This window comes from Lasiosphaeria miniovina (assembly GCF_030549165.1).
Source record: "Lasiosphaeria miniovina strain SMH2392-1A chromosome Unknown B0T26scaffold_4, whole genome shotgun sequence".
Classification (NCBI taxonomy): domain Eukaryota; kingdom Fungi; phylum Ascomycota; class Sordariomycetes; order Sordariales; family Lasiosphaeriaceae; genus Lasiosphaeria; species Lasiosphaeria miniovina.
In genome coordinates, this window is record NW_026848223.1 from 1,874,861 (window position 1) to 1,902,651 (window position 27,791).

At 55.1% G+C, this 27,791-nt stretch overlaps 9 protein-coding genes and 1 non-coding gene across 10 annotated transcripts; 3 read left to right on the forward strand and 7 right to left on the reverse strand.

Annotated features, from left to right (window-relative positions):
* Positions 1–1,078: 1,078 nt before the first annotated feature.
* On the reverse strand, positions 1,079–3,335 carry B0T26DRAFT_829054 (uncharacterized protein). Its single transcript, XM_060447448.1, has 4 exons — positions 3,180–3,335; positions 2,665–3,078; positions 2,401–2,597; positions 1,079–2,342 (listed from the first exon to the last, which is right to left on the reverse strand). The coding sequence occupies exons 1-4, from the start codon at positions 3,303–3,305 to the stop codon at positions 1,451–1,453; spliced, it is 1,629 nt and encodes a 542-aa protein (XP_060296068.1). The 5' UTR covers positions 3,306–3,335; the 3' UTR covers positions 1,079–1,450.
* A 1,480-nt stretch (positions 3,336–4,815) lies between these two features.
* On the reverse strand, positions 4,816–6,173 carry B0T26DRAFT_775332 (uncharacterized protein). The gene is made up of 2 exons (XM_060446593.1): positions 5,718–6,173; positions 4,816–5,615 (listed from the first exon to the last, which is right to left on the reverse strand). Exons 1-2 carry the CDS (start codon positions 6,128–6,130, stop codon positions 5,177–5,179), a joined length of 852 nt encoding a protein of 283 aa, XP_060296069.1. The 5' UTR covers positions 6,131–6,173; the 3' UTR covers positions 4,816–5,176.
* A 1,154-nt stretch (positions 6,174–7,327) lies between these two features.
* On the reverse strand, positions 7,328–8,008 carry B0T26DRAFT_675608 (uncharacterized protein; the record flags this gene model as incomplete). The annotated part of the gene is made up of 2 exons (XM_060439854.1): positions 7,328–7,465; positions 7,505–8,008. 2 exons carry the CDS (start codon positions 8,006–8,008, stop codon positions 7,328–7,330), a joined length of 642 nt encoding a protein of 213 aa, XP_060296070.1.
* A 2,796-nt stretch (positions 8,009–10,804) lies between these two features.
* Positions 10,805–11,412, reverse strand: B0T26DRAFT_625869 (uncharacterized protein; the record flags this gene model as incomplete). Its single annotated transcript, XM_060436174.1, has 2 exons — positions 10,805–11,093; positions 11,150–11,412. Coding segments are annotated over 2 exons (552 nt in total), but the record flags the coding sequence as incomplete, so codon positions are not given.
* Positions 11,413–14,898: 3,486 nt separating this feature from the next.
* B0T26DRAFT_709387 (uncharacterized protein) lies at positions 14,899–15,730 on the forward strand. The gene is made up of 2 exons (XM_060441927.1): positions 14,899–15,391; positions 15,452–15,730. Exons 1-2 carry the CDS (start codon positions 15,366–15,368, stop codon positions 15,594–15,596), a joined length of 171 nt encoding a protein of 56 aa, XP_060296072.1. The 5' UTR covers positions 14,899–15,365; the 3' UTR covers positions 15,597–15,730.
* A 1,004-nt stretch (positions 15,731–16,734) lies between these two features.
* B0T26DRAFT_t115 lies at positions 16,735–16,803 on the forward strand. The gene has a single exon. It is a non-coding gene; the product is annotated as a tRNA-Lys (tRNA).
* Positions 16,804–17,141: 338 nt separating this feature from the next.
* Positions 17,142–17,786, forward strand: B0T26DRAFT_675611 (P-loop containing nucleoside triphosphate hydrolase protein; the record flags this gene model as incomplete). The annotated part of the gene is made up of 1 exon (XM_060439855.1): positions 17,142–17,786. One exon carries the CDS (start codon positions 17,142–17,144, stop codon positions 17,784–17,786), a length of 645 nt encoding a protein of 214 aa, XP_060296073.1.
* A 1,907-nt stretch (positions 17,787–19,693) lies between these two features.
* On the reverse strand, positions 19,694–20,737 carry B0T26DRAFT_740751 (uncharacterized protein; the record flags this gene model as incomplete). The annotated part of the gene is made up of 4 exons (XM_060443880.1): positions 19,694–19,949; positions 20,024–20,126; positions 20,165–20,303; positions 20,414–20,737. 4 exons carry the CDS (start codon positions 20,735–20,737, stop codon positions 19,694–19,696), a joined length of 822 nt encoding a protein of 273 aa, XP_060296074.1.
* A 1,159-nt stretch (positions 20,738–21,896) lies between these two features.
* B0T26DRAFT_709393 (uncharacterized protein) lies at positions 21,897–23,596 on the reverse strand. Its single transcript, XM_060441928.1, has one exon. It carries the CDS (start codon positions 23,582–23,584, stop codon positions 22,103–22,105), a length of 1,482 nt encoding a protein of 493 aa, XP_060296075.1. The 5' UTR covers positions 23,585–23,596; the 3' UTR covers positions 21,897–22,102.
* A 3,353-nt stretch (positions 23,597–26,949) lies between these two features.
* Positions 26,950–27,558, reverse strand: B0T26DRAFT_675613 (uncharacterized protein; the record flags this gene model as incomplete). The annotated part of the gene is made up of 1 exon (XM_060439856.1): positions 26,950–27,558. One exon carries the CDS (start codon positions 27,556–27,558, stop codon positions 26,950–26,952), a length of 609 nt encoding a protein of 202 aa, XP_060296076.1.
* Positions 27,559–27,791: the final 233 nt, after the last annotated feature.

A 27,791-nucleotide genomic window follows, 5' to 3' on the forward strand; every position in this document is an offset into this window, starting at 1 on the left:
CGCGGAAGCCACCCCGGGCGGAACCCATGAGTTTTGAGACGGCCATGCAGGCGACCTGTCGTTTTTTCCCCCGTCGTTTTCTGTTTTCTAGGCACATTTCTTGCAGCGACACAAGTGCTGTGCGTGCCGCCGCCAAGCGCCGCTCGTGGCTTGGTTAGTTTGCCAGGACACTACCAACAAGAAAAGTCAGCAAGGCGAATCGACAGAGCAACAAACTTTCCGGACGCGAGAGACCAAAGCGCACGGGCCCTTTGGCACTTTCTCGTGATTGGCAGGAGGCACTTGGCCATGCCCCGGTTCCCAGGCCCTGGGCCGCAGCGGGGCAGATTGATGGGGGGTGGCCGTGGTCGCCGAAGTGCACGTGTAGGAGAGGCCGCTGCGGCTTGCGACGCAAGGGACCTTTTCCTTGCCAAGGATTTCCGACGGGCCTAGGTGTGGTGTCGGTCGGTGCTCCGTAGGTGCCTGTCGAAAGGAGACCGGCCTGGAATTCTGTTTGGGCTTGCAGACACACGGACACATAGACAGCCAATGGATGGTGGGCGAGTGCCGCGACGCTGCGGCTGCCCTGTTCGCTGTCGAGGTCTTTCGCATTTGGATTAGTGCTGGAGGGGAGGGGAGCTAGAATGGACCCAGGAATGGGAGGGGAACTGGAATGGACCAGGAATGGGAGGGGACATCCTGAGCTGCTTATTGGCCACCCTATTTTAGTGCACGTTCGGTTCCCAAACTGCGGGCTTCTCGGAGGATTCAGTGGATGGCTAGAGATGGGGGGTGGGGTTGCAGTGGGGGTTTCGAAGCAGCAGCAGCCGACCTACTCATCCCGTCGACACGAGGCTCTCGCTGCCCACCCGGTTTCGTGAAACGCCCAGGTTACACCCATATAACTTGCATTTTGGCTGATGGACAGCCGAGTTGTTAAGCGGACAGCAGCTCAAGGGCAGGAGATGCGTGGTGAGTTTCCGGGTTTCGAGCAGCTTGGAGACGTTTTCTCAGCATCCAACTTCAGGGGGCCGTGGGTACCACCAGCGCTGTATTTGGAGGGCTCTTCCCATAGATCGGATCCATTCTATAGTGAGCTAGGGCACAAAACTTCGGAGCAACTTGAGCAAGAGAGCACCACCTCCTTGTAGACTCGATACAACTACATTTTTTTTAAGCAGAATAAGAATGATGCAAGAAATCGTCAAAAAGGAAAAAAACGCATCCGAAGGAATAAAATAAATAAAACCCCAAAATTGCCATTCCATTCCCAAACGCGATCCCCTAACCCATTTCCACTAATGCCGAAATCCAACCCGCCCAGTCCAATCCTGCCCAGTCCAGTCCAATCTTGCCCAGTCCAGTCCACCACAAATAGGCACCCAGAAAAAAAACATTACCAAAATACCCCGCCCCTTTTTCCGTCATTAAATATCATTCCTTCATTAGCCCCATCCTAAAAGAATATGCATCAAACAACATCATCCCCGACACGCGGCTTCGCACCCCTTCCTATCACGTCCTCGTCATCCTCCTCGCCGGACGAAGACGAATAGCTCGTCTGCATAGGCGCTTGCCCGTGTCCCGTGCTACCTTGGTGCAGGCCCCTGCTGTAGTTGATGCTGCCCCTAGTATTATCGTTGTCGTCGGCCCTCGCGCCACCGAATCCCCGCCTTGTCGTTGGTGACGGTGTTGTGGTTGTGGTTGTTGGGGAAAAACGCACGGCCGACTTGAAGTACACGGCGTTGGAGTCGTGGTTATTCTCGCTGCTGCTGCGGCGGCGGGCGTGCTCGGAGCGGTGGAAGCGTGCGTCGTTGTCGTGGTTGTCGTCGGCGGTCTTCTCTGTGCTGTTGGTGGCAGGGTGGTTCGTCGTCACGGCCCGCCCAGGGAAGTAGTAGCTGCCGTCGGGCTTCATGATGGGGATGTCGGTGCTCTCGAGGCTGCTGGCCTCGTCCTTGTCGTCGTCTTGCCTGGCCGTGGCGTCGTGGGAGGCGGGCTTGGCTTCGCTATCCTTGTTGTTACTGTCGTCACCTGCCACCGCGGCGACGGTAACGAGCGGCGGCAGGGCCTTGGTGGGTTCGTACGGAGCCAGCACGCCGCCCGTGTATGACGAGGTCGAGCTGAGGGAGGACAACTGGTGGTCGAGGTGGTGGGCGTGCTTTTTCTTGCTCTTCTTGTAGCGGTGGACGTGGTTATCGTTTCCGTCGCTGTGCTTGACGTAGCTCCCGCTGCCGCCGCCAATCGTCGTCGGGTAGCTCCCGCTGTCGCCGGCCCCCGACCGCCGGGTGCTCGGGAGCACGCCGACGCGCCGCAGCATCCTCTCGAAGAGCTGTTTCAGTGTCGGGATGCAGGCTGCGATGATGCTGTGCGCCAGGGAGGTCAGCTGCTTGTGTCAGTGTGGGGCTCGAAAGGGGCGCCTACGCTAGCTGTGCCTCGGTGATGCTCCACAGGGTGATCTGCACCGTGTCCATGAGCGTGTCCCCTGTCACTCCGTAGTCCTTGGCCTTGAAGGTTTTGTAGATGGATGCCGCGCTAGCCATGAGCCCGAGGCCCATGATGAAGGCGAGCACGAGCTTCTCCCGCAGCGGCCGCTGGATGGCCATGATGAATGTGATTGGCTATGATGCGGCGTTAAGTCAGCATTCCTAGCCAGTCGTTGTCCTGCAGACGGAGGGGACAGCATACTGCAATGCTCAGCACGATATCAGTGAAGACGGTCAGGCCGGCTGACACGTAGATGGAGATCTGGGCCTTGGCCGGATCCCCGCACACGGCGTCTGGGTTGCTGTGATCCCACAACGCCCAGATGGGCTTGCACATGGTCAGGAAGATAGTGTTGGCGCTGATGGCGACGCCGATGCTCACCAGCATCAGCGCGTACATGGTGATGGCCCAGCCGAGGCGGTCGCGCTGGATGCGCAGCAGCATCCACGCGATGCTCATCTTGGCACAGGCCAGGGCCCACGGGAAGAAGGGCTCGCTGAAGACGAGCCACTTCTCCGCCAGCACCTCCTGGTCCGGCGCGATGTAGTAGTTGTGCCGCCCGATGCCGTACTTTACCCCCGCCAGCGTGAACGCCCAGTTGAACAAGTCGAAGATCTGGGAGCGGAAAGCCAAAGGAAAGAAAGAGTCAGCGCTCCGCGGGCTGGCCTGGCGGTGAAGCTATCCCTGCTGTCCTAAAAGACACGAAACGAACTCACCACCGCGGCCGTGATTAAATAGTCGTCCACAGTCAGGCGCACCGTCGGCCTGACGCGAGTCCAGATACGGGCGGCATAGAAGGACAGCGAGAAGACGTGCAGGAGCGCCGTGACACCGATCAGCATCGGCCCTTCGTTGTCGTCTGGGCCGGGCGGGACCCGGGGTGGCGGCGCTGCCATGGTGTGTTGCGTGCGTGTCCAATAGCCGCAAAGAAAATGTGACAGGTCAACAGAGCGACCAGGGCGAAAAGACGGCGCCCGCAGTCGAGAGCAGAGAAGGCGGGGGACCACGAACCCCGTGGCGGCGGCAGCGGCAGCGGCGGCGGGCCAAGGCGGAAGGCAAAAGGCCCAAGCATGCGGGAGGGCGAGCGTCGATCGATTGTGCGGAGAAGGGGAAAAAGAAAGAAAAAACGACAGAGCCAGATCGGCCGGGTCAGGGCACGCGCGAGGGAACGGGGACACGATCAGTCGTCCCAAGCCATCGCATCTCTTGGGATCTCTTAGTGCCCGCGGCGGTCCAGTGGAGAACGGGAGCTAAGGGGAAGGAAGGGAGCTAAGGAAATCGGGGGCGCGGAAGCCGGGGGGTTGGTTGTCTTTGGTTCAAATATGGAGAAGACATTCTTCTCCTTTTTGAACGTGGCTCTCTCGCTCTCTCGCTCTCGTCTCCGCTAGATCGGAATCCAGGGCTTTCTGATGTCACGCTGCTCCGTGCCGTGGGTGGCTCTGCCAGCCCCTGCCTCTCTCCTGCCTCTCCGTGCTGCGCGGTGACCCCCATATTTCCTCTCCTTTACAGAAGCCCGTCAGGTCCCCGGTATTGCGAGTGGTTGAATCCTTCTCGAACATTCCCCGTGGGCGGCCGTTGCACTGACCCAGCAAACGCACAGCACGACAGACGAATACGCGACAGAGGCTGCGACTCCAGGGTTCTGCTGTGTGCGATGGTGTGGTGGTTGGCAGCAGGAAACGAGCATGGGGGCATGCAGAAGAAAAACCGGGGAGAGCAACCCGCTGCCAACCCCCCCTGGCAGGGGGGAAGAGGTCGATGCGCAAACGCCTTGCATGAAATGGTTCCCCGGGTAGCGAATCAGATGCGCAGTACGGCCGTAGCGGACGACCACCCCTTCCCCCTCCTGGACGGCTCTCGCTGTGGCTGGCTAGCAAGACCTCGATAAGGGAGCTTGTTGCTGCGCCGTGGCCTTGCTTTTTGTGAAATGTGTTTCTGGGCCTAGCTCCGTCTTTCTAGCTGGATTTCAAACTTGACTGGCGGCGCTAGCATGGTTGCTTCCTGTTTGTCTGCAGTGCAGGGTTGTTTTCTACAGCAACTGTGCAATAGACAAATTTAGAAAAGCCTGTATGTCAATACAGAACAGTAGCAGTATTCCTTTGGCGCCGCCCAGCTTTAGTTGTTTTCGGGGCCGAGCTTGAACTTCGGACTCGGCGGTTGGTCTTGCAGAATTCACGATTCTCGACTCTTTGGGCAGTTGCCCGGCGGGGTGGCTGAAGGAGCTTGATCCTTGACTGGCCAGCCCAGATGGGGAAGCTCGGGGCTAACGAGGTTTAAGCTTCAAGCTTTGGTTAAGCTTTTCTTGGTCGTTTACTCGGCGTTGAAGGCCCCATTTCTTTCTCCGCAAACGTTGTAAACTCTCGCAACTTTGTATATCAGTAGCCAGCAGCTGCGCCTGAACTTTTGACCTTGTTCCACTTGTTGGGATTCATAACATGCATCTCATTGCTGATTGCAGTGGCCAGACAAGCGAGGCGGCTGAGCGGGATTGGGTTCACCACGACGGTTCTCGAAACCCGGTAACACATCCCTGCGATTCATTGTGTCAACTGCAGCCATTTCCGGGGTATGTACACCTTTTAACTGCCAGCAGCTCCCCAGTAAGACGTCTGGTGTTTCCCGTTTCAACCTCAACACTCGATCTCTCTCTGATCCCAGGGAGCCAGACCAGCACGGACACGGCGTTGGCTCTGCCCATGATTTTTATTATGGCTCACAGCCGTCTCCGCTGCGGGATTGCGGTGCCGTTCATGCCGCAGCCGGCATGGACACAGGTCGACACGGTATGGATGTATCTGATCTTGCCGCCCTCGACGCGGAACACGTGGCTGTCGGGCATGGGCTGCTGGCCGACGGACCGGTCGAGCCCGGGGAAGCCCAGGAAAATGTCGACGGCGCCGAGCCCCTCGTCGATGACGTAGCGCCGGTCGGTCACGACCAGCGTCGACGGCAAGCCTAGGTCGCACGTGTTGGCGCTGAGGTTGCCCCGCCCTGTGTACGCTCCGCCCTCGAGCCGCGCGCACGGCGTTCCCCACGGCACGACAAAGCTACTGTTGTGGAACCGCTCAAAGTAGGCGTCGCCGGCGGCTTTGATGGCGGCGCGCGAGTCGCGCTTCTCGGCGGGGATGGGGTCCCATTTCTCGATCGAGTCCCTGCAGGCCGAGAAGCATTGCCGTCAGTTTTTCATTTCTTTCCTTTCCAAGTGGCAAATAACTGTGCCTGATCTAGCAGCCTCGAGGCAGGGGCATATTTACCAATAGAGATATCCTGTTGCGTTGAATGCCCAGTCGCCTGGCTTGGTGGCGATGGTCTCGACCAAGCTGGCCTTGCCGTCGGCGAAGATCATGCGCGTGCCGATGACATAGGGTGCGACTGGGTCGGTGACGATGAGCTCGGTGAAGGTCGCGCACCCGACCGTGTCGTGGAGACTGCGGCTGTGGTTGATCTTCATGGGACGCGAGAGCACGCCCTTGGCGATGTCGACGGGAATCTCGCTCTCGGTGTAGCTGAGGTTGCTCGAGGCTAGGGCGGCGAAGATGCCGACGTTGCCGGTCGTCTGGGCGGCGATGTATTTGTTTGTGGCATTGACGAGGAATTCCCGTGAGCAGTCGGCTGCGACACCGAGCGCCAGCGACGTGCTCGCGAGAACCAAAATCTGTGCCTTCATGTTGGTCTTGTTGTTGGATGAATAACAGTAGTCTCTCCACGAAATCAATCAATCGCTCTCCGGTTTCTAATCTCTAGTCTCTCGTGTTCAATTATTCTCTTCAGCTTTTTTGGGCATCGATCTGGTGTATGGTGCCGGGCGGCCGAGATGGCATTCTTATGTGGTTCGTGGAGCGACGAGGTTGGCGCGTAATTCGAACTGCCGCCGAAAAACATCGAGGTCTGTGACGGGATATCGAGGGGAATTCAAACATGGCAAGGGGAGTTGTCCAATCGGGAGAGCCGGCACATATTGACGATATTGGTTCTGGGGCGGGTATTGCCTTATTGTAAAGCGTCTCCGCAGCTGGATAAGATAGACGGGCATTGCCGTGCAGCGTCGTCTGTGTGGCCGGTTAAGGCGGCTTCAGCTAGGCTCTGTCTCGATCCGCTAACAGGCTCTTCATTATTAACCCCTCCTCGCCCTGACCTGTAATCTCCAGTTCCTCAATCTGCACCCGACCTGTGCCGGTATAGCGTCCCGCCCTTGTGGTCTGACTAAGCACTGCTTGTGATCACTTTTGATGTCACCTCCATTCCTCCATATCGTATCGTAATTACTCTCACTCACTCACTCACTCACTCACTCACTCACTTACTCACTCACTCACTCACTCACTTACTCACTCACTTACTCACTCACTCGCTCACTCACTCACTCACTTACTCACTCACTCACTTACTCACTCAATCACTCACTCAATCACGCCGCTAATCAGGCTCATTAAATAAAAAATAAAACTCTAACTGCCTAGATATGACCTTGCTACTCTGCCAATACGTGCCATCCACGAATATCCGTGGGGGAGGTTTCTGCAATGGAAAGCTATTCCTGTTCCTGCTGGTGGTTACGACTGTACGAGATCGTTGTATATTTATTACTGAATTCGGCATCCCTTCCGTGATCCATCCTGCACCGTGCCAAACATGGCCGGTTGCCAGCTCCTCAACAACTCATCCCACATATGCCAAACTTCTCCCCAAGAAAGTATTTCCCCTCTGTCATGATACAAGATGACGGCCACAAACCATGGACCGAGTTATTCCAATGAGGCTTTCGGTGCCTTCCAAAAGTTGTCTCAGTCAACTCGCCAACCTCAGCTGCTTGATGGCATGCCATCTCTGCCTAAATTGTAAGAACTAATTGAGGCCGACCTTTTTACTTCCTGCTAAGGCTCAGGCAAGTTCTATTGGCCAGGGGCTCGTACTCGTCGGTGAGGCTGGGGCGGGCCCTCTTGGTCGGAGGCTCGACTGTGGGCTGCCCTGTTGGCAATGGACAGCGCTTTCTCGGCTCGGGCTAAGGCATCAGGAGTGGCCTGGGTCGCTGTGCAGGAACAAGGGCGAGAATCCGTGAGAGCCAAGGCTCAAGTGCCAGGGCCATGTGCTGCTGCTGGACTGGTTGTGGGCGGTGGAACTCGAAGGGCTGAGTCTTATTTTCCAGGGGCTTCAACTTCGGTAGAGTGGTCTTTGCAGCCCGAATATGGGGCAAAGACGAGCGGCGCAGCGTTCCAGCGGTGGAGAGAGTGCCCGAAGATGCCGAGGATATCTGGGTGGTCACGGAATATGTAGAGAATGGGGAGAGGAGAGAAATCAGAGGCGAATAGGGCTTTGCACGAGGCTCCCATAATGCTAGTAGGCCTCGGTGTGGCACCTCGATCTGAACTAGCTTGATTTCTTTTGCCAAAATACAGAATCGCTTCGGCGGCAGCTCTGAGTCGAGGACGTGAAGCTCCATCGTGCGTAGCCTCGAGAGGATTCCCCACGGGTGCTGGATGTTCTTAGCGTGGAGCATGATGGCGGTAGCAGCATCTGCAATTTTGCGCGATTGGATGGTCGACATGTTTGTGGTTTTCTGCGCGAAGGTGGTTTAGCTGATTTGCAATATCCAGGTGAAGATGACCGAAGATAATTGTGTAGAAGGTGGCTCTTCACCAATTTCATCCGCTCGCGTTTCTACGGATACCAAAACCAGGTGACTAGGACCTGTCATTTTGGTTGGAAAATTCGGATGCCCCGCGCATCGTCCAGAGTCCCCCCAACCGGGAGCCAGAACTGAAAACTGAAAACCGCACATCATTCCCTGTTCTATCAAGGTCAGGGAGTAGAATGCTCCGAATTGCTGCAGATACTGTGTGTTAGAAGGGGGTAAGGTTTCTAGGCGTTTTGAAGATAAAGCTCCCGTTGCTAGAATAGACTGCTGGGCGATAGCTATTTCTTTGCCGTACTAAATTTGTAGACGTAAATTTATAATATTTGATTAATAAACTCATATGGCCATAGGAAGGTCTATAGTTTCTCGTTTTAATCGACGCTTGAGCCTTTATGCTTTCTTTTCGTACAATTCGCCGTTTGACGATTGCTGGGCCTTTCATTTACAAGCAATATCACGTCCGCTTGCTAGGAAAACACACCAAGTCAAACTTTACAAAACCTAATCTTACCGTCTGCAATCTTCCGAAGAGTAGAAACGGAACCCTGGCGAGGGATCGAGCCATGAAACTAACTGTAGGCTGGCGAAGCGGAGTACCGGGAAACACATGGAACCCCACATTTGGAAGTGGTGCTTGGCGACCGGACGCTTAACGTTGAGAATATTCATGAGTTCTCCGATCGCCCACGAGCGGACTAGAAGAAACTCCTCGATGCTCGCCATTATCACGGCTAGACGGATGCAATGGACGGCGACCCAAGCCTTGAGGCATGTGGAGGCCGTGAATTAAGTCATAATTTTCCCCTTCCCCTTGGTCGAAATACGACCAGTGGGACTAATTGTCACCTGGGTTCGACCAGTGAAGCCAATCGCCACCTGGGTTCGACTAGTGAAACTAATCGTCACCTGGGCTTGCATAGTTCCGGGCTTCTGTAACAACGTGTGGCTTCTGGGGTTGGATCTGTTGCAACTGGCGAGAAGCTATTTGATGGCAGATCTTTCGAGGTTTGCTTTTTTCAGAGTGATCAGCTCCTGGAGCTTCCCAATGTGACGCCCCGTAATGGGTGGTTACGAAGATCGATATTTGGGTTTCCACCACCGATTGGTCGCGGCAGTTCGACATTTGGGTGAAGCACAATGACTCTTGATGCATTCCAGTCCAAGAGACCGTCTCGCAGTGGTCATATTTCGGTGTCGGGTGAAGGCAGGTTGTTGGCAAGTCGGTAGATCGATCAGTTTCGGAAAGGTACCACGCCTAGCTGGCGTTTGTGTTCCCTAAAGGCTCAAGGTTAAAACCGTTCAGAGCCGCAGGGCGGGTGCTGCATAGTAGGCCCACGCGGGTAAAGTCATACTTTTCTGGTCCAAAGGTAGATTCAACGTTTCTGTCGGCATCTTCGTTTTTCCTCCTGCCTGGATCGTAAAAGTGCAGCCGTTTCGAGAAGATTTCCATCGTGAGAGGCGACATAAATATATCGGATCAAGGAAACACGGCGTTCTGGTCCCAGCTGTCGAATCACGATGGTGTGTGGTTTGTTGGTTCATGGATTTCGTAGGTCTCGGGGGCGCAGCAGAGAGTTCGCGATCGGACAAGAAAAACGGAAGCGCGTGTAATGATTTTATGTAAAATGCAGAAGTCTGGCGCCTTGTATTTCCTAGCCCGCCTGTGTTCAGCGCCGCACTGTAATTACTACCTATCTGCCTCTGGACCGTGGTATGTGTGACGGCTCCACCTTTCCAGGGAGAGACTGCTCGATCCGATGTCCCTTGGTGCCCTGGGAGCTGTCCAAGTGTCCGTCCACAGGATTCATGGGTCGTTAGGAGGATGAGCCCAGCAGTGGGATCACCCGTGAGCCCTCGCGCTGTCTGCTGAACCATTGCAGCTGAGCAACTCATACGAGGAGCCTGGGGAGAATTGGCGCATGAAAAAAATACCATATGCAATAATTATGCGATTACCACTATGTACAGCCAAGTTGCCTCCCGACTTCCAAGGTACAAATGAACCGCCATTTCCTCCCTCTTGACGCCTCTCAATATCAAATTATAGAACTGCTGAACAGAAACAGCAGCTGTCCGCACCCATACCTCTGAGCTTTCCTTGACGGTCCGACGGCACCCAAGCTCGTCACAGGCGAGTCGACCACGTTAGCTCCTTCACTCCTCGACGTTGCGTGCACGCCACGGCCCACCCCTGAACGGCGGCGGCCGGCCCTTGCCCTTGCCTCTCCACGGGGGCCCAATACCCCACGGCGGGCCAACCACGACGGGCGCCTCGCTGGTGGTGGAGGGCTTGGGTGCCGGCGCCACCGTCGTCGGCTTGGCGACGCTCGTAGGCTTTGGTGCGCTGGTGGGGATCACATACACGGTCGACGTCCCGGGCGCGGGCAGCGTTGTCACGCGCGTCGAGATGACCACGGGCGGCTTGGCCGGCGAAGACGAAGGAGGTGGCGGGGCCGGGAGCGTGGTGATGGCCGTGGACACGATGATCGGGGGCAGCGACTTTGTGGGCGAGACGACGACGGGCGGCAGCGAGGGCGTCACGATCGGGGTGGGGATCGTCGGCGTCTTGGCTGACGAGGCCGACACGGACGACGAGGAAGACTCGGGCGGCACTGAGACAGCAGCCGAAGAGCTCGACGGGGTTGGCACGGAGACTGGGGCCGGGGTTGGCACGGGGACTGGGGCCGGGTTGGCGAGGTCGTAGGCCAGCGCGTCGAACACACCCTGGGGGATCTTGGCCTGGCTGAAGTCGTGGGAGAAGACAGCCTTGCCGTCGTGGATGGAGAAGGCGCTCGTGTTGCTGGCCGCCGTTGTCACAGCACGGCTGGCCTTGGCCCACGCGAGCCCGTTCACGCCGTTGGGGTTGAGAGACCCTCCCGCCCACTGGCTGCACCCCTTGCAAAGCACGTCGAGCTGCCACCACGTCGAGTTGGCCGTCGTTGTCGGGAGCACCGTGTAGGTCGCTCCCGTGTACGCGCCGGGCAGGCTGTGTCCGCTGTTTTCCGTGCTGTCAGTACTCAGAAGCTTCATGACTGCAATGCTGCTGCTTACCCGGTCCAGCGCGAAGATACCACAGCGGTCTTGCCGTTTGCCCACCCCAGAGTCAGCGGGTTGCTGCTCATCTTGCCGCCCCACGCCAGGCCGGCCCACCCGACCGACGCGGGAGCCTGGATCTGCAGCAGGATGTCGAACGGCGCGGCCGTGACTTCGGGGATGGCAATGCGGTACGTGATGTTGTACGCGGCCACGGTGAACTCGGAGAAGCAGATGGCCGTCCCTCCCGGGCAGTACTTGTGCGTGGCATCCTGCCTCTTGACTGAGTCAGTAGCCGACGACGTCCATATCTGCGTGCTGCCCAGGGCGAGCAGGGCAACGTGTTTAGGGCCTATCATGTTTGGAAGAACCGGGTGGGTGAGTTCACGTCAGCCTGTCCCGAGGCGTGAAGAAAACAACGACCAGCCCCTGGGGCTGTCCCTGGGGCTGTCCCTGGTTTTTATGCCAGCCGAGATCCCGGCTTTGGCGGCGCTCGTCATCTCGGAAATTCCAGTCTTGGCCAGAGACATATCAGGCATACTACTACTGCGTGCCGGGAATCCGCCAGCCGGGGAAGCCAGAATGAAATCGGTGGCATCTTATAGGCTGGACGGCTCGGGGCCCATGAAAACGACGATCCCTGCAGATTCACGACGGTAAGCACATCGATGTTTGCTGCGACCTGGTCGAGTTTCTGGGGAAGTCCGGCGATGCGAATAGATGGGATTGTGGGGGATGTGCCTATTTCTAGGGGCGAGCGAGTTCCGCCAGGCGCATGGCCGACAACGCGCAATATGGCTAAAGGCGGCTCGGGGAATATTACACAGCCGCCGCATTCACCCTTCCCACCCCCCCGTTTGCTGTTTTTCTCCGCTGGCCAATACGACAACACGACCCCTGCGTCAAAACAATCAGCGGCTCCTGCTTATGGATGCCTGGCAAACAACAGCAGACGAAGGCTGCCCCCCACTCATCTAGAGGCTGAGTCTTGGGCTGACGTCATCACCGCTGTTTTAATGAACGCTGTTCACTCCTGGACGAGCATGTATACTCGCGTTTCTCATTTTCATTCAATTTTGGGAAGTCGAGTCTCGAAGGGTGATCACTTCTCCAATTCGTGTACAAAGAAGCTCAATGGCTCCGGTTATTGATTCTCATGTTGATTACAAGAACTAATACGGGCCTGAACATGGCATGCCGACTTTATAAAGTTAAGTGGTAGATGCTTTATTTGTATACACAGTTCTAGTATGCGGATGTAGGTATTTTTCAAGCACCGAGGGGGCTGCTCTCATCATGTCTGAAGAAGAGACTTCCTTGGGGGAAGAACTCTCTCCCTCGTTTCCCTCGGATCCATGTTTGCACTATTACGCGGCAATTAAGCACCTTCCCGGGTTGAGACGTTAGTGATTATTCAGTAGCTATCTAGCATGATTTCTACGTGTTTGTTGTGATGATCTTGCTAGTCTATGTAAAATATTTGATTTTACGGTAATATTCCGTCGTATCCACGACTCTCGATGGGAGCTGGCATACACCAACGTAATTACGCCTAGGCCCAGCGCCGGCAACAACTCAAATATTTCGCATTGGCCAGGCCATTTTAGGGCGGATTTTTCGGATTTTCCTAGGCTTAGGGCGCTCTCTGCCCACGGCCAACCCTGCACTTTCCTTGCCTGCCCGGCATTTTTCTGGCCCGGGAAAATCTCTGCATGCCGTTGAAGCTGCAATGCAATTATTCCGACGTAAGCAAAATGCCGAATTCTACCTTTCCGCCGAATCCTTCCATTCCTACAGCGATTTCCCTGCTTCCTCACGCCCGAATTACCGACAACATGCCTACCTCGACCGTTGAACTTACGACCCTCTCCACAGGCCATCGCGGCTCGCCGCGCAGTACAGCGAAGTGATGGTGCATGACTTGAAAGACCCGAGGAGCATACAGGTCAAGGACTGGCCCCCGATAAAAATAACACAGGGCATATACGTACCGAGGCTTGGAGTGAAAAAAGGCCTTCTAGGTCGTTGTGGATCACCGAACACGACTGTTGCCGTTGGCTTGCCCAGGTAGTCAACAACAAGGTAAACGACGAGGAGGTTAGCGGGGCACGCAGAGACATAGCATGGTTGATGATACCTTCAACAAGACCACGTGTTTGAAGAATTGGATGCGAAGATGACCTTTCCGGGCTTCAGGGCTTTTTTTTCCATCTCAGGGGACCATTTTGATGACTTTTAACCTATTTTTGGTGGAGCGGAAGATGCCATTAAATATCGTCAAATGAGACCCACTCAATCAAATCGAGCCTGGAGCCAGTCAAATATCCGGTTTTTTGAGGCCAAATCCAAACAGATATAGCCTCATATTTTGAATCGTTTGATTTATTGCTAGCGCTGCCTAGGCTACGTGACGTCAGGTTATCTCTAGTGAAAAGAACTTCTCGGAGCCTGGATTTTCCTGCTACCGCAATGAAAACCATCTTATGATCTAATTACCGCACAGGCAATTTTACCGAGCCTCCCTCCCTCTACTACACACTAGCTTTTCATCATTGCTATTACCTCTAAACCTTCATTGCAACCTCCTAGGCCTCGTTTATCAAAACGGATGTCAGCCAGCGGTTTCAAGTCCAAAGCGACCCAGATGAAAAGGAAGAGAACGATGAGCCGACCGCACCCCAAGGCTGTTGCCGAGCCCAAGCTTTTCCAACCCTAGCTGCCTCTCCAGCCGTGTCGCCATTGGAGGAGATCTAGATATTCCTCGGCCCTGCCGATCACGAAGCCGAGATTCCTGGTCTGGCATGGTCTTGGGCGTGTCCCACGTTGATGATCGGCCGCGACTCGGGCATCAGCTGCATCAAGACTCTCGATTTTAAAAGAGAACACTGTAAAATCGTTGTCGCCGGACATAACCCTAACCCTAGCAGCCTACCCCGCCCTCCACATCCAAGATTCTGCCGCGTAGTAATTTACCACTTTTTACCATAACGCAACCGAACCTTACCTTTCCACTACAACCAACCTTCCATAACCACTAAAAAACACCAGCATTCAATCGATGCATCGGTATGGCTTCATTTCTTCGTCGCACAGTACTAACTAGCAATAAAAAAGTCCGCTTTTGAAGATCTAAGCGATCTGAGCGACTTTGGCTATCTCAGCGATGCGCCTGATGAAAATGCGCCGCCGCCATCACTACTCTCGAACCCACCGGCCGGCCATAAGCTCTTCAACACCAAGGCACGTGGCGTGTTAGCCGGGGCGGCACAACATCACGAGCTTCACGTGGCCCTATAGCCTCTGCAGTGGCTGAAGGTCGTGTTGTAAGGCCTACACGAGCTGGAAGGGTCCCGCGACCGAGTGCCCGGGCGGAAGGCATGGATCAGTAAGGCTGTCAGTTGCATGCAGTTGTGAGCAATTGTGGCAGGCCACAGTTTTTTATTGCATTTTTGGCCATGTTACGTAAGCGAATTGAATGAAGCCAGCTTAGATTTTTATTGTAGATTTGAACGATTTGAGCGATTCTACGGCCCTGAGCTGGAATTACCGCATTCGGAAATGTGTTGACGTTGGCGACGGCGGCGAGGTGCAATTGCGGTACAATTGCGTTGCCAGTGCTTAGAGCGGTGCAGCCAGCGAAAGTGGTAATTTTAGCTGTAAAATGTGGTAATTTCCTGGGCGGTGAGCTGTAAGTTCTTGGCGCCGATGTACCTACAGTGCACGACAACGATTTAACAGTGTATAAAAACGTTCTCTTTCAAAAAGTGCGCTACCGGATGCCGCCTGTCGTACCGTCGGCTCACGGAGCAAATCGCCGGTACCACGGACTTTCAACAACCCAAACTCAACTCCGAGGCTCTGAGGTCCACTTCGCCATTTACAGCCGCTGGATTGACTGGCTACGCATGGAGGAACAGCGGTTCGGGTACACTTCAAAGCCGTTCCAGACAACTTCCAGACAACCCCCCGAGGACGTGATGGGGGCGGAACACGGTTCGGAGGTCGGCGAGTTGCGGTACATGTTTGAGGACAACTAAAAAGAACCCAATGCCGGGCAGTCAGTATAACAAGGAAGAACTCACTACGGCGCGCACTGGCCTGGGCATCTCAATTTGCGGTAAAAAGACGTGATTTCTAAAGAACGACTAGAAAAGAAGGCAAAGAGCGACGCCGACCTCTGGTCCTGTCAACACAGGACAGACCAGAGGGCAATCTGGGAACTTTCGGGGTTGAGATGCGAGAAATGAATGTGATCCTGAGGTAAACCCCTCTCCCTCATGAAGGACATAGAATCCTACCGGATACTAACCTTTGATATAGGAAAGCGACAAAGAATAGTCTCGTCATTCTCCACGAGCTCGGCCGTGGGACCTCGCATAAATATGACCTGGCAATCGCCCTTTCCGTGTCGGAGAGCCTGATCGACATTGGCTGTCGCGTGTGGAGGGCTAGCTGCCCACCTTAGACTATATGAGGCGGGTAGGCCAATAAAAAAAGAGTAGAAATTGTACAAGATGACATTGGGTACGGGTGTGAATAAGCCCATATTTCTCAGGAGTTTGTTGCCTGTATAATAGCCGCAGCCGTAACGTGGTAAATATGCTTGATAATTAGGAGACACATCTTTGCCGTTCTGTCTCAACATTAACCCCGATTCTCGTCAGGGAATGCCTGAAACCACGTGATCCACCTTTGTCTGTCTCTCCTACCTAGAGACCTCCTACGAGCCCGTGGCATCTTTGCAATCAAAACCAATTTTAGTCAATTCAACTTATCAACCGATTCCTCTATCGCGTCGGTATCCCCCTTCAGCCGCCTCCGCCTCTCGAGCTCCGCCACGCCCGTAATGAAGAACTCCTCAAACTGCCCGTCGCTCAGGTCCAGCCTACGCAGCTCGAACCGGCCCTCGAAGCGGCGCGTATTATCGAGCCTGGCGTCGCGCGGCACGAACCGCGCGACAATGCCGGGCTGCCGTCCTCTTCGCCATCAAACAGGAACAGCTCCTCGTTGACGACGGTTCACAGCAGTGAAGTGCCGCTGGTGGTGTTCCTCGCCAGCCCCGTCTGGCTGTTGATCTCCTTGAAGCGGTACTTGTGCGGCCCAAAGGCGACATCGGTTTTTTCCGTCAAAAAGTTGTGGAACTTGGCTCCGTCCAGCTGCTCGCCGTCCGGGCCGCCGCGGTGCACCGCCAAGGACGGCGACAGGTCAAGCGTGGAGGAAGGGTACTTGGCTGTCAGCAGGAACCGGGACCTGTCGGGCGATAGCAGGGCCATTTCTTCGGGCCCGTCAGGACGAAGGGCTAGCCGACGGTTTTCGGCGCGGCGGGGTATGTTGTCGAGGGTAGCGGCTGCCGGGGGTAATGGTTTGTTGTTGGGTCGGATGGGGAAGACACGGTTGCGGCGGCTCGTGATTAGGGATGTTTTCGAGTCTGGGAAGAAGCATCGTGAGAACTGGGGAACGGTGGCGTTATATAGACATTAACCCACCCACAACCCAAAAGACCCCCCTTCATCCACAAGACGTCTCCGCACAACAAACATCACTCGGCATGTTACGCCTGTTCTCGGCACCTGTAATTCATCAAACGTTCAGGTAAGAGCCTCACCCGGCTAGCTCAATCGGTAGAGCGTGAGACTCTTAATCTCAAGGTTGTGGGACCCCCACGTCAGGCTCAATTCCCGTCGTTTCTTCCCTTGTTCAGATGAACAGAGTTGGGATCTTCTCTTTTTGCTAGCACTGCAATGGTACTAGCAGCAGGGCGTTTCGACAATTTTTAGCGCCCGGTAACAGTGAGTTTCTTTTTATTCTTCTAGCCTCTTTCGGCTTCTGCAAGTGGTTAGTCAGCTTAAACCTTCCCTGTCGCCCGACCTTCAGTGGTTCCGCTAGTGACTTTCAGCGATGCCTTGCCTTTCAGCGATGCCTTGACTTTCAGCGATGCCTAACGCTAATTTGAAGTTGCCCAACTACTTTTCCCGACCAATTCAAACTCATCGCGGCTTACGACGCCAATATGTCTGAACAGCATTGTCCGGCGCCGCGCAAGCTGTTTATACAGATGTCAGGAGCGCCGGGGTCCGGGAAAAGCACGACTTCCAAGCTCGTGGGGAAATCAATTGACGGCGTCGTCATCGACCACGACATCCTCAAATCGTCGCTCCTCGAAGACGGCATCCTCTCCTTCGACCAAGCCGCAAAAGCCGCCTACCGTATCGACTGGGCCCTCGCAGACACACTCATGGAGCAAGGGCGGAGCGTTGTGCTCGACTGTCCGTGCAACTACCAAACCGTCATCGACAGCGGAACAGCCCTTGCTCGCAAACACGGCTTCACCTACTGGTACGTCGAGTGCAAGGTCAACGATATTGATCTTCTCAACGCGAGGTTGCAGCAGAGAGTCCCGATGAGGAGCCAGCGGACCGAGGTCGATTCGCTCCCGCCAGACGCTGCTGCCGGCACTCAGGACGCTCGTGAACTCTTCCGCAGGTGGATCGACAGCCCCTACAGCCCCGTTGACAATGTCATTGTCGTCGATTCATCTGGCGTCTTAAGCCGCGAGCAGTGCCGAGATGCGATTCTCCGACACATTCAATTTGCCAGCGGCCAACAAGACCAGCATACGATGAAGACGCCCTTGAGACAGTTGGGGCTAGAGTGAGAACGAGTGAGAACGTCGCCACTGTGGGCACGGTTGTGGACAGTTTAGAATGGGGACGGGACTTGTGAACCTTGAGAATACTCATCTCAAAAGCTTCACGGGCATGTCAACCCGTGAGATGCACATGGTTTAGATTTGCTCAACAAAACTCAGTGCCGAGAGGGAAAATTAAAAAGGGTACATGATGGATCCAACGAGGTCTGGGACGAAAAACCGGAGGAAGAGCCTCATACCCGTCCTTGGCGCTCCCGACAAGCGGCCAGCGGCTGGAAAGTGAGCAACAGCGAGGGTGAAAGGGGGGATGGGATAGTCACCTGGGCCTCTGCGATCGCGGCGAGGACGACTATCAACGCCCGAAGATGTGTCAACTACTATCATCTTCACTGCAGCAACCTAGCTGTGGTGCTGTGCCGAGCTGGTGAAACCACCACCTTGAATCAAAATTTCACTGTGCCTGATTGAGGGATTCTAGGCGAGATGATGACCCGAGCTCAATATTGTTTCGATTATATTGTTTGCCGTCTAGCCCGCCGGTGCGACTGACCCTTCTACGCCTCAAAATATGGCCCAGCATAATCAAAATCAGCTCTTGGTGCGAGAAGAGTCTCAAGAGTCACACCCGATTTGCTTATTGTCATCATATGGTTGCCTCTTGACTGTGTCAGACTCGCCGCGGCCCTGGAGCATGAGGCTCTCCCCGATTCGTGATGTGTATAGGTAGTCTTGGAAAAAGTCCTCAAATGGAATACCAAAAAAGTATCTAACCAGACGCCCTTCCAAAATATTGAATTGTACCTTTACTTTTGATCGACTTTCAAACCCCCTACACGGACATCGCCTCCACTTCCAAGAGCGGCGGCGCTTCCTCTTCAAAAGGCGACGGACACGTTTCTAATGATCCGAGCATTAGTTTCCGGGCAGGGGATGACTCCAGCGGCTTGAGCTTTCGTTTTAGCACGTTAAAAACCGCCCCCATTCTCACCTCTACCCTGTGGGTAAAGGTTGAGAAATAGCACCTCCTGCGTTCGCATTTACTTCCTCATTCCCCTTCTGGTCGAGGGGCTGGCTGAGTTGATAAAGTTACCCTTTGCTTTTATTATAGTTCCCCATCCTTGTTGGTCAGGGGGATAAGATAGTTAGCTGTCTCTAGGGGGTTCGCCTAGTTCTCCTCCCCCTCGTGGATAGCGGCTGGTTGAGATGTCTTGTGACCTGCAGAGTCCCTTCTGGTAAGGGCACTGATGGCATCGATAGAACAGCCGCAATAGCTAGACTTTGCAGTTACTTACCCACGTCCGCTGCAAAGTGATGTCTTGCAATGTGTTGATGGTTTAGGCAAAGTGATAATAGACTTATCAGCAGCGTTCAAGTGATTAGACATGTTTCCGCCAAGTCTTCCCCCCTTCTACTTCAGTGGGTTGATGAATATCACTCTTTAGCTTGTTTGCTGCTGCACAAACACCCCCATTCTGGCTAATGGGGATGGCCGAAACACCAATTTCAGTCTCCCCGTCCATCACCTCGTTCCCGTTCTAGTTAGGGGGCTGGCTGAGTTGATGAATTACTCCTTGATTTTGTCTAGTTGGCCAATCCTGCTAGTCAGGGATTAGACAGCTGCCTGTCTCTGGGGCTTCGTTTTGCGCATTTCCTATCCCTCGTCTGGCAAGGGATGGATACAATTTTGTTTATACTGTTACGTCAAGTCACGGATAACTCCCTTCTGGTTAAGGGGTTGATAGATAGCACAATGCAATAGCTGGACTTTGCAACCACACTGCCGATTCATGAAGTGGCGACGCGCGATAATATGGGTTAGAACTAGGCCACGTTCTGGATACTACCTCATTCGCCGAATGTCAACACCCTCATCATTCCTTGTCCTTCGTGGCCTCCACCGAAGTCTCCAGCAACTATGCTAGGTCATGACCGCCTTCGCCACTCGACTCCCAGAGGAGCTGCGCGTGCTCGCAGGACCGGAAATATTCCAAAAACCCCGCCTGCGAGAATATCTTCTCGCCAGCCTTGCGTTCGCACTTCTCGAGATTGTCGCCGACGAATTCCTGTTCAAAAAAGCGCGCTGGCACCCAGCACACGACATGCCGCGCTCGGCCGTGCCGGCGTGCGTAGTAGTACGGCAGCGCGCAGGCGCCCATGAAGTTGTGCCGCCTACCCGTGTGCGCGTACTCCCCACGTGGCGCAGATATGCGTGTGGTCGCTAGAGGGAGTCCGCGGGCTTGCACGCCGGCAGGGCGTGGAAGAAGGACACCGGCGTGCGGCGGGACTTTTGCGCAAGCTCGGCCAATTGGGCAGGGCCTCGAACGGCCTCAAAAGGGGCCAGCCCAGCTCGGGCGGGAATTACGGGGTGGCTAAGGTGTAGAAACGACTCTCCTTGCTTCGACAAAGCAGCACCTGAGCCTCCGTGCCTAGCTGCATGCATCTGTAGCAGCAGCGAGTCCACGTCGGCAGGGACATGAAACCTCCGAATTGTCCACACGGCGCGCAGTTCTCGGTGCACAGCTCCTGGTAGAGATCTGGCAGCGAGACGGTGTCGGCGGTTTTGTTCGCAACAGGGCGCACACGAGGTTCAGGCCGTGCGTGATGACCATCCAACACTAATTGAGAGAGTCAACTGCTTGCCTCGACCTGAGATTTGTCTGTCGGAGCTTGAAGAGAGAGTCCAAGTCGAGGCGCAGGAAAACGTTGTGTAGGAGCTCCAGGGGCATCGAGCCGAGGAAGCCGAGTAAAATCCCGGGGTTGGACGTCCGCGGGAACGACGTTTCCAGTGACTGGCGAACGCCATCCTGCTCGCTGGCCGGGGACCAGATTACGGAGCGGTCAGTTGCTGCCTCGTGGTACCTGGCGACTCGAGCAATGGCGTTGGCCTGTTCGTCGCGAAATTGGTACAAGGTGGCAGACCCAATCCAACGGGGTGTGCAATGGGCTAGTATTGGCATTTTTGATGCTCAATCAATTATCAGCACTCTGAGTACATCAGCACCTACGAGTAATCAGCATCTGAGTACCTGAATTAGAGGAGGTGCGTGTCTCAAGATGCGTTGCTTAGGCGGGAGTGACAGTTTCAGCTACGGCGCACTGGGTCGCCTGTGCACGTCATGTCGTCCGTCGTGATGCGTTTCTTCGCGGGCCGCTGACAGGCCGAGAGGCCCGCGTCCCATTGCGTTTGCAAGAGCCGTTTCACTCCTCTCCAGGAGACCCACTCGCGTGCGCCATGTACCCACTTTAAAAAGTACTGCCAGGCGGTCAAGTTTTCACAGTCGTGCACGGACCAACTAATTCTACATAAATATGTTCGCTCCCTCCCGCATTCTGCAAACTCTTCCTTCTTTCTTTCCTTAGCTCTCTTTACCTTTTGGCTTAGATCAAGTGTAGTATCTGTTTTTTCAGTTTAATCTCTGAAACTACTCTACGGAGTAGAATCTTGATTATCCTAATTTTTGTCTCTCGGTCGGCCGCCCGCTGGGCTTGCCTATAGCGTCCTTCCACTGTGTCCCTAGTATAACACTGCCTCCAGGTGATGCGACCTTTTTTCATTGCAGTCTCGGGCTCTGGCTCGGGATGTGAAGAAGATTTTTTTATTTCTCGTATCATGATTCATTCAAATCCGTTCTGCCTTGGTCGCTCCATTTGACCCGAGAAAGAAAATTACGCGCAATTGATGGCAGTCAGCCTCGCCCAGTCGCCTCGCCCAGTCTCCTCATAGCTTTGGAGTCATTTGGGGCTCAGTGCCCCGATAGGCGTTGGTTCTCTGCCCCGGGGGTGAATCCTGCATGGTGAGATGGGCAAGGCGGCCCGGCAGCCTTCCCGGTGGAGTCGTAGCTTCCTGAAATATGTTATGGACTGGCTTCCAGCGCCAGCGTGCCTTCCAGTGCCAGCGTGCCTTCCGCCGCTCCAAGCAGCTGCGTTCGGTGCGGCATTCCTCGGCGACCCCGCATTACTGGGCTGGTACAGTAGGGGACAGTTCACTGGGCTGGTACAGTAGGGGACAGTTCAATGGGCTGGTACAGTAGGCGACAGTTCCACACGTTTAGGAATCCAAGCACGACGGTTGGTACTGCTCACAGCTGCGGGGCAAGGAGATTTCGGTGGCATATTGGCAAAGTTTTGGTCGTCACCAAGATTAGAACCACTCGTTTTTTCTGCTTCATAACTTCTCTAGCTACGTGCTAATTGATTAAGTCGAGGCGCGAGCCTCCCCGGGAACCTCATTGACCTCGACAAGTTTGAAGCCACGACCTGGACCGTGCCGAGGTAAGATCGGTACCAGTGACCTGAGCTTGACTAACCAAACTACCACACAGTCACACGAGATCAAAATTACTTAAAGCAGTAGACTCGTCGGCAAATCCCTCTCCATTCATCATGCCGTGGACAAACGCCTCGCCCACCAGCGCATACGAAATTACCTGCTCCTTCCTCTTCTTCCGATACTCCCTCAGGATATACGCCGTCCGCCCACCACGGAACAGTACCACACTGTCGCCGGACTTGGTCGACATGGGGCCGAACCCGACGTAGCCTCGCTTGGTCGTGAACAGCCGCCGCCCGTTGGCAGCCGGCTTGATACTTAGGTTATACCGGGCGGCCAGGTCTGCGCTGGCCTGGGTGGACGCGTGGCCGGCCTTGTCCCTCTTGGACTCTTCCAGAAGTGCCAGGTGCCGTTCCCTGAAGGCGACGTACAAACGCGGTGGCACTGGTGCTGTCGTCTGGGGTCCCACTCGAGAAGGGTCTGCGGCTGAATCGGTCCCAGCGACAAGGGCGCGCTGCAGCACGTCTTCAATCTCTTCTCCCGTGGGATACGTCCCGAGCGAGCGCACCATGCGTTCCCACGCCGCAAACTGCCGCCGCGTGTCCTTGCCGCACAGGTGTCTGAGGATGGACGACTCCTCGAAGCGGTCGTACGAGAGGCGCCGGCTCATGAGGTGGCGGTCTCCGACGGCAGCTACGCGGTCTAGGAGGGCTCCGCGGACCGTGAGCGTGTTTCCGTCTGGCGAGAACCGCACAACGGCGCGCGACATAGTAGCAGTGCCGCACGCGTGGAAAACGTGTGCGATGCTGCGGAACAGGTACGGGTCCGCCGCCAGATCGGTCGCCCAGTCCGGGACCCACGACGGCAGGTTGGGCGTGCGGCGCCAGGACGAGTCGCCGACCAGGCTGAGGACGTCCAGCGACCCCTGGCCCTGCAGCAGCATCCTCGCGACCTCGCAGTATGTCTGCTGGACGGGGGCCGAGTAGTTTGGCACGACGCCGTGGTCTGCCGGTGCCAGTCCTAAGAGGCCATAGATCTTGTCGGCCGGGTTGGTGGCGAACCTGTCGCGGAAGGTGGACAACAGCCACAGCAGGTCGCGCGGCTGGCCGGAATGGGCCAACTTTGCGGCCTGCTGCAGCTGCACGGCGGGCATGAGGTCCAGGTCGACCCACAGGGCGTGGTACTGCAGGCGGATGAAGTCGGCCGCGCCGACAAATTCGTGCCACGGCATGCTATCGCCGCCGCAGTAGACGGCGGACGACCGCGCCAGGGCCACCTCTTGGATGATCCACACGCGCGTGAACCACGGCCGCCAGAAGAGCAGTCCCACGGCCTTCCAGTCCGGACCCGAGTCGTCGGGAAGTCCGCGCCGGGCCAGCTCGGCTTTGGTAAGGAGCCGGTCTCGGTCAGCAGCGGCCGTGGCCTGGGCAGCGGCGTGGATCTGGCGCAGCAGCCGAAAGGCGGCCTGGCTGTTGGGGGTCGACGAGCCCAACCAGACGGCCACGGACTGCGCGGCCCGGTATATGTCGCCCATCAGCAGCACCTGGGCCTCGCGCTCGGCCATGTCGTTCTGGTTGATGCACAGCGCGTCGGCCCACACCACGCGCGTCTGCTCGGGGTCCCGTAGCCGGCAGAGCGCCTTGGCTAGGTTTTTGGTCGCGCCAATGGCCTTGCCGTCGCACAGAAGCCCGCACCGATCGTTGGGGTCTCCCCACGTGTACGAGAGGGCCTCGTACTCGGGCTGGGCGTCGAGAGAGTGCGTAACGAGCGAGCACTGGATCAGGTCGGTACTGGCGCCGGGGTGGAGATGCAGCACGCGCACCTGCCTCGGCTCGAGCGGCTCGTAGCAGTACCGCTCGTAGACGGGCCTTGGCCGGCCTGGCCACGACTTGATAATGCCGTCTACGAGTCCCATCGTGGATGCGGGCGCTTCTCCAAGCTGGAGTCTTGGCAGTGTGTGCTGGTCAAGGGAAGGCTCTCGGTGGATCAGCTGTTGTCTCCAATTCCGCTTTCCACTTTGGGTGTTGCTCTTCTTGGCTATTAGCCCCCACATTTGTTGTTAGCCTAATGCATGATGGCTCCTCAAGGCTCTACGTCAAGATCTTATCTTGACACATCTGCGCAAGTGAATACCAAGGGACGTCACTACATAAGAACGGAATGGTTTTTATCTGGCATCTGATGAGGAACACAAATTACGATACCATGCCCCACCCCCCAACGGATCACCCTAGCAGTGGATCCCCTTTTACACCAAAACACTACATCTTTGAACAACAACAGCGCACTCAGTTGTGAAGCTATTTACAAGCCAAATATGCCAAAATGTAGCTAATTGACTTCTTGACCCATAAACTGTGCTGATACACGAAGTTCACAGCCAGATCTTGTCAGTCTTGCAAGCAACTCTTCTTCTTCAGCTTCTTCTTTAGCCTCTTCTTCAGCCTCATCTTTACCATCCGCCTCTTCAATTTGAGGCTCTGCTTGAGGCTCTGTAGAAACCTCGCCGCCCATTAGTATAGCCCCTAGGTCTATGGACTGCTTGTTAGGATTGGGAATTTTCCTTCGTTTTGGGGCCTAATACGCTCCAGTTGAGCCTCCAGGGCTTCAATGCGGTGTTGCTCAAGTACCAATTCGGTCTGTAGCTTCTCAACGGCTGCCGCGGCTTTCTGGAACTTTCATCTAGTGTGGGGACTGCTTCCTTTGCTAAAATCCCTAATCTGACGCCCTGTAGTCGGTGTTCTAGGGACTCCAGAGAGGACAGGTGGTTCAGGGGTCTTCGCCCTGTCTTGCTAAATCTCTGGGTGGCTCAGGGCTTTTTGCCTATTAATAGGCCAATTTCCGGTCCCCCGGAATGATGATTTGATGGTTCTTCCTATCAATGCTTCCTCCCTGACTACCTTGTAGCAGCGAATGAAGTTGATCTTGTCAACAGGTGCTGCGTCGGTTAGACTAGCTAACTTGGCTAGATCACGTCAATAGAGAGCTTTGATAGATTTGAAAGACCCGTTATCAAGTGGCTGTAAGCCGTGAGAGGTGTGGGCCGGCAGGAAGCAAAGATATATATTATTCAGGCCGCATATCGTCAAGAAGTCGTCATATATACATATATATAGATTGTGAGATTACTGGATCAAAGAGCGTACGGGACTTATCTCTTACAGTTATGTAGCTTCCGTGGCCATCAAGAATAATCAGCCGAGCCTCATTTTTGTAGCCCAGGAGCTTGTCGGTTTGTGGAATTAAAATATCCTCAAGTGTAGGGAAACCACCCTCGTAGCCACCATGGCCACCGCCACCAGGGCCACCCTCGCCACCATCGCCACTATCGCCACCGCTAACAGGGCCACGCACTATCGCCACTACCACCCTGGCCACGCAAGGATGACTCGTAACCCCTTTCACGTGTATATAGACCATGGCCTCCGCACACCTCTTTAGCTCAGGCCAGGTTGAAGTCTTACGCCAATACCAGTCATTGCTCGCCCTACTTGTTGCTCCTATTGTGACCACCTTGATTAGGCGTACCTACCTTCTCTTACATCAAGCTAGCTAATTGTCACGGCAAGTGCTAAGGCAGCTGGCTGGCAAGTGCCAAGACAACCGGCTGGTAATTGGGGTGCGAGGTGGGGTACTGGCCTGTGCGGCGTCCCAGCACGTGACCCACAGACCAACCCTACTGCTTTGAGCCCCGCACAGAATTTGGAACTTCTTTCTTTTTTCTTTTCCTTAGCTTTAGATTCTATGAATACAGCGAACTTAATGCAGCCTTGCCTTATCTAGTTGACTGTGCGGTGACACTAATCGCTATTTGGCTGCTAGTCCAGCCCTTTTCTGTAGTAGTGAAGCGCCCGTTGCATATTTTCTGCATTTCCTCTTCAAACTACGATGTTTTAAGGTCTTTTATTTTCAAAATAATGCCCGGGTCGAGTACGAAGCCCCCGGCACTGATGCATTCAATGATGGTGGACTAGCCTCGACCTTGGTCGCTTGTGAGGTAGGCTTTCTTCGTCTCTGATGTCCCTAGGACCAATGAATCAAGCCCTATGTAGTATAAGTAATAGATAATATAACTAGTCATTATTTACTTACCAAAGCCCGCCATAATGCCGGCCTTTTAGACGTTGAAGGTAAGCTCAGGCCTGATCCAGTTGTATTCTTTCTCCCTTATATTGAAGCACCAGTTGACGGCTTTGGGAGTAAACCCGTTAAAACGAGCGGCTTCCATTCCCTTGCCTACTTTGGCTCGAATGTCGGGGTTTCTAGCTTTGAAGCTAGAAATCCAGTTTTTCCCTACAGGGTCTTTTTGCCCCGCCTCTTTATCGAGTCTTGTAGCAATGCTAGGTACTACTGAGTAACTCGGAGCAAAGCCGAGTCTTTCCTCCTTGATGATGCACTTAATGAGCCGCTTTTCTTGAGGCTCTGTGAGCCTGCGTTGTGTTTGGAGGACGTCGTCTTTGGGGGGGGACTCCATTGATTCGTCGGTTCAACGTTGTATAAGAAACTCCATGCTTTTGAGCCGATTGACGAATAGAAAGCTTATTGTCTGTGACATCTAGGTATGCATTGACCATACTATTGTCACTTTGTTTAGACATTATGATAATACAAGACGCAATTCACACTCAGAGGTTGGGGGAGAAAAATGTTGGAAAGCGAATTTGGAGTTAATTTGGAGTTAGTTTGCGATTATGTAGCGAAAGAAGTACGACTTTTGGGCTGACAAATCTATACCAAGAATAAATTACATAAAATTACATATCTAGCTCAGTTGTATACTTGCGAATAGCTTCACAATTGACTACGTTATTGTTGTTCAAAAAGGGAGTGTTTTGGTGTAAAAGGGTGATCCACTGCTAGGGTGATCCGTTGGGGGGTGGGGTATGGTAACCAATCTAATTACGCCTCAACAAGACACTTGGAAAACTTGACCGTGGTCTTAGTCTCGAACTCGTCCAGCGTCTTGGGGTCGCGGTCCGCCGTCTTCATGAGGACCTCTGAGCAGTGCCGCGTGTGGTGGTATCCCGCACTATTATCATCGATATACAGGCCGCCGCCACCGCGCAGATACCCGCGGTGCTGCTTCTGCCAGGCGAAGGCGCAGTGCACAGCGTGCTCGCGCGCGCTCGTGTAGTACTTGCCCGGGGCGGTGCGCTCCGACATGGTCTCGAGGTCGAGCACCTCCCTCCCGTCTGGGTCGTTGTACCCGTGCCAGTTGACCGCCTTCTGGTACGCCTCGGTCGTCTCGCGGTCGAAGCACGGCGCCGGCACCCACATGAACGCCAGCACGTCGAACGTGCACCCCAGCGCCCGGGCCTCGGCCGTCGAGTTGCCGCAGTGCAGCGTCTTGGTGCCAGTTTCGGGGGTATTGGTGATGGTGGTGCTGGGGACTGGTATCACGTCGCTCTGGAACGAGAAGAACAGCCACCAGAAGACCGACGTGACGATGAAGGTGAGCAGGACCGCCCGCCGCCGGGGTTCGCGGCTGGAGAGTGTTCTCGGCGGCATTGCGTGGGCGTTGGCCTCTTCTAGATTTCGGCTCCCTGGTTTGGCCTAGTTAGCAGTTGCAACTCTTCTACCGAGGAGCGAGGAGTGACTTGCCATCCTTTGGATCGTGCATGCTGCTCGTCAGGGTTGAACAGGTGTAGCGGTATTACGGCGCCGGAGAGATTTCAGTCTAAAGCATCAGTCTGACTGTGAGGAACTGCCACCGAAACGGCAGAGACAGACAGCGGCGCCCA